At 40.1% G+C, this 10,243-nt stretch overlaps 1 protein-coding gene across 1 annotated transcript; it reads left to right on the top strand.

Moving 5' to 3' along the window:
- The first annotated feature begins 5,258 nt into the window (after positions 1–5,258).
- Positions 5,259–6,567, top strand: LOC138890281 (uncharacterized). Its single transcript, XM_070173657.1, has 3 exons — positions 5,259–5,304; positions 5,364–5,614; positions 5,671–6,567. The coding sequence occupies exons 1-3, from the start codon at positions 5,259–5,261 to the stop codon at positions 6,565–6,567; spliced, it is 1,194 nt and encodes a 397-aa protein (XP_070029758.1).
- Positions 6,568–10,243: the final 3,676 nt, after the last annotated feature.

Genomic DNA, 10,243 nt, shown 5'->3' on the forward strand with positions numbered 1-10,243 from the left:
CGAAAGTTTAGCTGTTCAAAAGTTTATGAAATTTGTGGGTTCGGAAGGTTATTGGTTTGAAAGTTTATAGCTTCATGTTTATTATATCTAAATTATTTATGAATACTCTTCAGAAGTCATTTTCCTTAATTTGCGTACTAAACACCGAAAAATGAATAAGATTACTACTTGTTTTTCAAGAGAATATTTTTTTGAAAAATATTTTCCACGGAAAACATTTTCCGTTATACCAAACACACTCCTTATCTTTTCAATTTGCGCCAGTATTCATTCTTAGGAAAAAATGAATGTAAGCATCAAAACAAGTTCTGGTCCACCATTGAACATGATGAGCACTGAGCAAGGTCTTCTACTTAAGGCTTTTCAACAACTTGATTCAAGGAAAGGGAAAAACATTATTTATCTCTTGTGTCTGACCTTAGCGGTCAAGACAACCTTAAAGGTAATAAACAACAAACAACAATATACCCAGTTTGATCTCATATGTGGGGTCTGGGAAAGGTAAGTGTACACAGATCTTACCCCTATCTTATGTGAGGTAGAGAGGCTATTTGAGATATAATTCCGCTCAAGAAAAGCATTTTCAAAACAGGTTTCAAAAATACGAAAGTAAAAAAGCTAAGATGAAAATACTGATTACGTTTGTATCTACTCCACAGATGACGCGAAACAACCGGCTGAAGAAGTGCGCAGAAGCATAAACAATGTTATAGGAGTGCAGAGTGTCATATAAGGAAGACTCTCAAATCCAAGAGGGATAAGAGGAAACAAGAAGAGAAGGTCATTGCTGTGGTTAATCCAATGAGAAATGCCAAGAGAAAGCTGAGGATCGCCGAAAAGCATAAAGCACACAAGAAAAGGAAAATGATGTCGCCCCTGGGGCCTAGCTCAAGTGGCAAAGGGTGGTTGATTTGTGTCTTAGGTCACAGGTTCAAGCCCCCACACCATGCAAAGCAAAGCCTGGTATTTAAGTGGAGAAGGACAGAGGGGCGGACCCATTATCTACCGAGGATCGGCTCCAGACGGATTTCTCGGTCGTCAAAAAAAAAGGGAAAATGATGTCAATGAAGATGGGAAGATGGATGTAGTTAGACTGTGGACTATAGAGGTACAAAGCCATTGTTAGGTGTGAAGAATTGAGCATCTTCAAATGCAGTAGCTTCTGTAGAAAATTTTGTTTTAACTTATTTGATCAAATTTTTTCATTGTATAATGCTGGTAGTTTGCACTAAGCTTAGTTAAAGTATGGAATTTGTATAGTGAATATAGTGGCCCTTTGATTAACCAACAATGCCAGAGAACATTGTAAGCGATTGAACAGTCTAATTTAAGGAGTTTAAGTATGGGAATCAGTTTGTAGCAGTTTTCTTCCTATTTTAGAGTGCAAATGAAAAAATTATTTTTTTTCAAAATCAATGTTTGACCATAATTTTTCAATTTTCACTTGAAGATATATTTCAGAATTTTTCGAAAATTTGAAAAACTCCAAAAAAGTTTTTTTTTTCCAAAAAATTTCACTTAGATCACTCAGAAAAATTCAAAAATAACCGAAAATTGTATTCATGTCCAAACACAACTCTAATTTTCAAATACCATTTTCACTTGATCCCCCCACTTTTTTCTAGAATTTTACAATTCTTATGTCCAAACACCTGCTTAAAGTACTATTACAGTTTTTACAGTTTTTACCTTAAGGACTCTTGGCGTGTCTGCTTAGGATGTCAGTTTACTGATGTATTGTACTAGCCAGAATGTTATGACTCTTTTATCCAGAGTTGATTGAATAATAATGGATCTCGACTAATTTGGAGTTGTGATGTACTAGTATTGATTGAATATTTCTGCAACTTTCTGTATTCATAATAACACATACTCTATATTGTAAGTCTCCGCGTTTCCTTGCCTGCTACTAGAGGTGTCAAAGGGGCGTGCTGATTTTGAGCGAGTCAAAATGGGCTAAGTCAATTAACCCGCTCAAAAATAGCTTGGGTTGAGATGTGTTGTGTGAAGTTGGGCTAAAATTTGGGTCATAGCCCAACCTGCTCAACTCTTACCAAACTTTAATTAATGTGGGTGATTTTCTTATGAATTGTTTAATTATCAAATAACATATTTTTTTTATGGTAATATATAACATATCAAACAAAAACAAAAAATATTTAAAAAATGTTTTAGCCAAATTACTCTTGAATCAATCTGGGCTAAAAATCATCCCAACTTTTGATGCGTTGAAATAAGTTGGGTCAAAAAGAGATTAAGTTTAACAAATGGGCGGGTCAATAATCAGTCCAACCTTAAGCGGATCGAATATGTTTGGGCTCAAATTACCAACCCTACCTCGGTGCCATTACTTCAGTGGAAAAATGGTTGTAGACTTGTAGATGATGGATTTGTTTATATAATTATGGTTGAGAATGCCCACGAGAAGAGCATTATTCAATGTCTGTGTTTGGAAATTAAGTGACAAATTTGAAGAAATATTATATTTTCAGATGAGGATATAATGATGAAAAATCCAACTCTATTATCTGAGGGAGAAAACATTTTGGCTATTGATAGTAGGCTATATAGTTGATGTTTACACCTTAATATGACCATACTTTATTGTTGTTTTATAGATAAATTGCCAACAAAATATTCTAAATAGTTTTCTTTTGTTTAGCAGGGAATATTATATGAGAGGAAGCAACATGGAGTGTTTTGGAGGCGATAATGTGAAGAAAAACGCCCACTCGAGAAGTACCCGAACACAAAGAAGCATAAATGGCCTGGGCAAGAAGGCCACCGCGACTGCGGTGGCACCGCAGTAGATTAACAACGTGAGGCAGAAAGGTCAGCATTCACCGCGGTCGACCGCGACCGCGGTGCACTGTTCACGCTGCTAGAAAGTTTGAGGACCAAAGTGTAAAATCGGGGAAACTTTTGTAAAACCCTTATATGCTTTAGAAACTCGCCCAAGATTAAGCTAAGCTGATTTTAGACTACTTTTGGAGGCAAGAACAAGAGTGATAAGATCAACCAAACATTAGAATTTTTCTATCTCCTTTTAATTCTTGCAAATTTTACATTATGAACAATTTAGTAGTTTTCTCTTATTTTGTTATGAGTAGCTAAATACTTATCTAGGGTTGATAGAACCAATTGTTGGTTGAAGTTTTGACTCAAGTTGTTATAATCGAGCCGGACTTATGATATGATTGTTCAACTACATTTTGTATGGTGATTAATTGAATGGGCCCTTGATTAATCGTATCTAATTACCTTATATTGCTTGAGAAAGAATATTAGGTTAGATAGCTGTTGAACAACACCACTTTTGGGTAATTGAAGAGATTCATTACTTGAACTTAAAAGTGGGTTTAGAGATAACAAAACTTTGGTGGGATAATTTAGAGTTGCATAACTATTGTCAGCTAGAGTAGTTCGAGAGAATGCTCTAGTAAATTATCGTAGTTGATCGAGAGATAATTACGATAACCCATAACTCTTAATCCTCATAGAGTATTACGGCGAGATTATAGAGGAAGAGTCAAGACCTAAACTAGCAATTGGAGAAATCACTGCCATAGACCTCCTTACCATTGAATTATCTTTGTTTTAGCTTATTGTTGTTTTTAATAGTAGTTGAAGTAATTAAACAAAAACCCAATCTTTATTGATCAAAAATCTTGCATCTAGAGATTGATTGAGTTGATAATAACATTGCCGAAGAGTATAATAGATAGGTTAGTTCCCTGAGGATTCGATTCCGGACTTAAAACCGGATTATATTTGCAGCGACCGCTTAGTTCTTTTTATAAGGCATAGTTGGGCATTATCAATTTTTGGCGCCGTTGCTGAGGAATTAACGATGTTATTTATTATAACTTAGAAGTAGTGTTAAAATTATTAGTTCAAATCAATTTCCAAAGGTGTTAAACAATTTTCATTGAAATTCTAACGTTTGAACTCTTGTGGAATTCAGGTGTATGCCTAGAAATTCTTCGAGGACTGGAGAACTGCTTGAAGGACTTTCAGACCCCGAGAAAATATTCAGGGCATTGAACCGTGCCAACAAGAGGATCCAACAATCACAACAACTACACCAGCTTAAAATTGACATGGGTGACGTAGAGAACGTCAATGGAAACATCAGGGATGAGCCAGTTTACCCAAACGTCAGAGTGATGGCACATTTTGTGCTAGAAGCTGCACTTTATGATTGGGCTCAACCCACAGCTGACAACCTGGCAGCTGCCATAGCTGTGCCCGCAATTCAAGCGAAGACATTCCAGATCACCAACAACATGCTGCATCTGCTACATAATAAAGGATTGTTCTCCGGATCACACATTGAAGACCCTCAGCAACATTTGAAAAACTTTCTGTCAATTTGTGTGACTCAAAGGTAGCCAAATGTGACCCCAGAAGCTATCAAGCTATTACTGTTCCCGTTCTCTGTGGCTGGGGAAGCTCAAACTTGGCTGAATTCGCTGCCAATCAATTCCATTGTCACATGGGAGGAATTAGTAAAGCAGTTCCTGAATAAGTTCTACCCGCCCGACAAGACTGCAAGGCAGATTGATGAAATATTGCAGTACAAGTAGCAGCCAACTGAGACCTTGCAAGAAATTTGGGAAAGATTTAAAGGGATACTGGTGACGTGTCCTCACCATGGCATTCCAGACCAGATACTTGGCCAGAGATTCTATATAGGGTTAGCCGACAATCTAAAGGCCAATGTGGATGATTTAGCTGGAGGTGCATTTTTGAGTAAGACATTCACCGAGTGCAAAGTCCTTCTTGACAAGATGTCCTAGAATTCGGGGTGGATGACTAGAGGTACAACACTGGAACCCATAGTACATTCAGTTCCTCTTGACCCAAATAATTCGCATGCAGACAACATGACCACACTCATGACTCAGATGAATATTTTGACAAAGAAGATAGATGAGATGGGTACCAAACAGGTGCATATTGTTGACACGACAAATGGAGGATTGTGCACACCCTGTTTTAATTAGTCTTATGTGTGTTCATGGAGCGAAGAAGGTGAAAATCAAGGGGTAAGGGAATATATGAATTATGTTAACAACTTTGGGGGTCAGAGACAAGGAGGACAACAGTGGAGACCGGCACCAAATCAACAATACAGACCCAATATGCCTCAGCCTGGGGGCATGCAAGTTCAAGGCCAAATGGTGCCATACCACCAGAGACAACAGTGCTACCCACAACATAACCAACAACAATTGACATATCAGCAAGATAACAACATGGTAGAGATCAGAGGGATGCTCCAGCAACTCATTGGGACAAATGGTAAGATGCAAGAAAAGTTGGCAGTACATGATTCAGCTATAAAGAACATTGAAACTCAGTTGGGGCAGTTGTCTATGGCTTTAAACAACCGCCCCAGGGAACATTGCCAGCGGGCACAAATATTAACCCCAAGGAGCAAAACCCGAATAAGCTGATGGCAGTAAGTCTCCGAAATGAGAGAGATTTAGACAAAGAGCAGGAGGTTGCACAAGACAACAAAAAGACTACGCCAGCCACTCCAATTTCACCAGAGGTAGATGAACTATCAAATCTGACTAAAGTGGTGGTTGAACAGGGTCAAGATGAAAGGGTAAGGCCAAGGTAAATGAAAAAACTGCAGAACAGGTGGTGCCTCTTGTGTCATAGAACCCCAATAGAGAGAAGCCAACAAACAATGCACAAAGGGTGATACCTGCACCATTCCCTCAGAGACTGGTAAAACAAAAGAAGGAAGATCAATATAAGAAATTTATGAAGATGCTGCGTCAAATTCAGTTGAATATTCCTTTGATGGATGCCTTGAGGGAGATGCCAGGTTATGCGAAGATGATGAAAGACCTAATTTCACGGAAGTTTGATTTTCAAGACCTATCCACAGTAACTCTGATGCAGACCTGCAGCGCAGTAGTGACCAAACCGATGGCTCAAAAGATGTCAGACCCAGGTAGCTTCACTATTCCATGCACAATTGGGAGTTATGCCTTTGCAAAGACATTATGTGATTTGGGAGCCAACATAAATTTGATGCCTCTGGATGTATACACCAAACTGAGCATTGGTAGAGCTAGACCGACTTTGATGCTGCTGCAGCTGGCTGACCGCACGGTAAAAAGGCCTACTGGGATTCTTGATGATGTGTTGGTACAAGTGGGGAAGTTCGTGTTCCCTGTAGACTTTGTTATTCTGGACTGTCAGGTAGATGAGGAGATACCTATTATTTTAGGTAGGCCATTTTTGGCCACTGGGAGAGCACTGATCGATTGTGAAACTGGGGAATTAAAAATGAGATTGAATGATGAAGAAGTCATATTCAATGTTCAGCAATCTATGAGGAGACCCAGTGAATATGCTAACTGCTCTCTAGTGGAGGCAGTGGATGTGATCCTGCAAGAAGATGGTGTGACCCTGACTGCTAAAGATCTATTGGAGGCATGTCTGACAAATTTAGAAGAAATGGATAGTAAAGGATTAGCTGAATGGGTCATGGAACTTGAAGGCCAAGGATTCTGGAAAGCGAACCTCAGTTCGAGTCCCTTGAGTTAGAAAAAAGGGCTACACCTCCAGCAAAGCCATCAGTAGAGGAACCACCCAAGTTGGAGCTGAAGCCACTCCCAGCTCACCTCAGGTACATTTTCTTAGGCCCTGATTCTACTTTGCCTGTTATTATATCATCCGGTTTGCTAGATGTGCAAGTAGAACAACTCTTATAGGTACTGCATGAAAGTAAGACTGCCATTGGCTGGACCATGGCAGACATAAAGTGTATCAGCCCAGCCTTCTGTATGCACAAAATTCTCTTGGAAGAAGAGCACAAACCTTCCAGAAAACATCAACGAAGGCTGAACCCGAACATGAAAGAGGTAGTAAAGAAGGAAGTAATCAAATGGTTAGATGCGAGAATCATCTTCCCCATCTCTGATAGTAATTGGGTCAGCCCTGTCCAATGTGTGCCAAAAAAGGGGGGAATGACTGTTGTGCAAAATGAGAACAATGAGTTGATCTCAACTCGTACAGTTACGGGATGGCGGATTTGCATGGATTACCGAAAATTGAACACAGCCACCCAGAAGAACCACTTCCCCTTGCCTTTCATTGACCAAATATTGGACAGGCTGGCCGAGTGATTGCACTTCTGTTTCTTGGATGGATATTCGGGGTACAATCAGATCCCTAAGATAGAGAGAAAATATCCTTTACTTGTCCTTATGGCATCTTCGCCTTTCGAAGAATGCCTTTTGGGCTTTGCAATGCACCGACGACATTTCAACAGTGCATGTTAGCCATTTTCACAGACATGGTGGAGGATATTATGGAGGTCTTTATGGATGATTTCTCTGTGGTGGGAGATTCATTCGAGGACTGTCTTCACAACTTAAGAAGAGTTCTCAAAAGATGTGTGGAGACAAATTTAGTGTTGAACTGAGAGAAGTGCCATTTTATGGTACAGGAAGGGATAGTCCTGGGGCATCGAGTGTCCAGTAAAGGAATTGAGGTCGACCATGCTAAGGTTGACGTGATTGAAAAACTACCACCGCCCACTTCAGTCAAGGCGGTGAGAAGTTTCCTTGGGCACGCCGGGTTGTACATGCGATTCATAAAAGATTTCTCCAAAATTGCTAACCCATTATGCAAACTCCTTGAAAAGGATCACCCCTTTGTGTTTTCTAATGATTGCATGTTGGCATTTGAGGAGCTGAAGAAGCGATTGACGACTGCACCCATCATTGTTACACCTAACTGGGAGCAGCCATTTGAGCTCATATGCGACGCAAGTGACTATGCCATAGGAGCAGTCTTGGGGCAGCGAAAGGATAAACCGATGCACCCGATTTACTATGCAAGCAAAATGCTAAGCGGTGCACAACTCAATTACACCGTGACGGAAAAGGAAATGTTGGCTGTTGTTTTTGCATTCGACAAATTCAGGTCATACTTGATTGGCTCGAAAGTTATTGTTTATACTGACCATGCAGCAATTAGGTACCTAATAGAAAATAAGGAGTCAAAGCCACGCTTGATTCGCTGAGTTCTTCTGTTACAAGAATTCGATTTGGAAATACGTGACCGAAAAGGGACAGAGAACCAAGTAGCTGACCACCTCTTAAGGTTAGAAAGAGATGAAAAGAAGGTAGAGGTTGAGGATATAATAGAGACATTCCCGGATGAACAGTTACTGGCAATGACAATGGAGGAGGCACCATGGTATGCTGATATTGCTAATTATTTAGCAAGTGGTATAGTACCTTATGAACTCTCCTCAATACAAAAGAAAAAGTTCTTTCGTGATTATCGGTATTATTATTGGGATGAATCTCTGTTGTTTAAAATATGTGTAGATAACATGATCCGGCGGTGTATCCTCGAGAACGATCAACATTTTGTTTTGTAGGCTTGCCATGCTTCACCATATGGTGGACACTTTGGAGGAATTCGGACAGCAGCTAAGGTGTTAGAGTCAGGCTTGTACTAGCCTACTCTGTTCAAGAATGCCCATGCTTGGGTTAAAAGCTACGATGAATGCCAAAGAACTGGCAACATATCTCGTAGACATGAAATGCCAATGACCACAATTCAGGAGGTGGAGATTTTTGACATGGGGGGGATTGACTTCATGGGGCCATTCGTCAGCTCGTATGGTAACAAGTACATATTGGTAGCAGTTGACTATGTCTCCAAGTGGGTCGAAGCAGTGACTCTTCCAACCAATGATGCTAAAGGGGTACTAGACTTTCTAAAGAAGAACATTTTCACACGTTTTGGTACCCCAAGAGCTATACTCAGTGATGGCGGAACCAATTTCTGCAATAGAGCTTTCTGCACGGCTGTTGAAAAAATATGGAGTTCGTCATAAAGTGACCACCCCGTACCACCCACAATCGAGCGGGCAAGTTGAAGTGTCCAATAGGGAGATTAAAAGTGTCCTCACAAAAATAGTGAATGCAACAAGGACTGACTGGGCAAAGAAATTGGATGATGCATTATGGGCGTACCGCACAGCCTTCAAAACTCCAATTGGTATGTCACCGTACAAGTTGGTGTTTGGCAAGGCATGCCACCTCCCAGTTGAGCTAGAGCATAAAGCACTTTGGGTATTGCGGCAGTTAAACTTAGACATGGAGACAACAGGGACTAACAAAATCATTGGGTTACATGAACTCGAGGAATTCAGGTTCCAGGCCTTTGAGATTGCTAGATTATATAAACAAAGGATGAAATTAATACATGATAAGCACATCTTGGATCAAAACTTCAAACCCGAAGATTTAGTGTTGTTATACAACTCGAGATTGTGATTGTTCCCAGGTAAGTTAAAGTCCCAATGGTCAGGACCTTTCAGAGTGGTGCAATTGTTCTTAAGTAGAGCTGTAGAGATTGAATCAGAAGATGGTACAAATAGGTTCACAGTAAATGGGCAAATGTTGAAACATTACCTTGGAATAGCTGAAGAAAAAAGGGATAGAGTAGTAATCACTTTGGAAGAGCCCCAGTACGCGAATGAGGAGTGATGATCAAATGCGTGCGTCGTGCCGCGATGTTAACTCAGGCGCTGCGTGGGAGGAAACACACGAGTGTTGTTATTAGTGTGTTAAAAAAAAGCATCAGCACCGCGACCGCGGTGGAAGGCAAACATTCTGCCTCGAATTTTTCATCTCACCGCGACTGCGGTGGACCGCGATAAACCGCAGTGAGGCGTAAACTTTCTGCCTCAAGATTTTAAACCCACCGCGATGGGTACCAGGTATTTTAATTTTTTTTTTGCGTTTTTCTTTTCTCTTTTCTTCCTCTTTTAATTTCAAAACCCAAAACCCCCCTCTTAAACCCAAAATACCCGATCCCCTCCCTCAAATTTTCAATATCTCCCTCTCTCTAAAACCTAACCACCCAAATACTCTCTCTCTTCTTCTTCTTCCCTCATACTAACATCCCCCACCTCCATTCCTCTCACCCATTCTTCAACTACAGTATGTTCCTCACCTATTTCCTCTCTTTTCTTTGGTATTGTATTGTAGTTTATGTAGTTTTATGTTGATATGGTGTTGTAATTGTTGGTAGATTTTTGTAGTTTCTTTTTGTTTTTATATTAAATTTCGTTTTTGACCATGATTGGTGAAGGGGCTGTGCAATTAATGTTTGGAACGGTATTTGTTGGTGGGTGATTGAATGATACGAGTGTGGGGTGTGTTGGTGTGGTAGTATACTTGATTGGGGAGGAGCTTTG

The sequence above is a fragment of the Nicotiana sylvestris genome, chromosome 1 (genome assembly GCF_000393655.2).
Source record: "Nicotiana sylvestris chromosome 1, ASM39365v2, whole genome shotgun sequence".
Lineage (NCBI taxonomy): Eukaryota > Viridiplantae > Streptophyta > Magnoliopsida > Solanales > Solanaceae > Nicotiana > Nicotiana sylvestris.

Bases quoted from the DNA above. Each gene is read 5' to 3' on its own strand.
- LOC138890281 (XM_070173657.1), top strand. From the start codon at position 5,259: ATGGTAGAGATCAGAGGGATGCTCCAGCAACTCATTGGGACAAATG. The intron at 5,305-5,363 runs GTAAGATGCAAG...ATTGAAACTCAG, and splicing joins GCAACTCATTGGGACAAATG to TTGGGGCAGTTGTCTATGGC. The intron at 5,615-5,670 runs GTAAGGCCAAGG...CTTGTGTCATAG, and splicing joins AACAGGGTCAAGATGAAAGG to AACCCCAATAGAGAGAAGCC.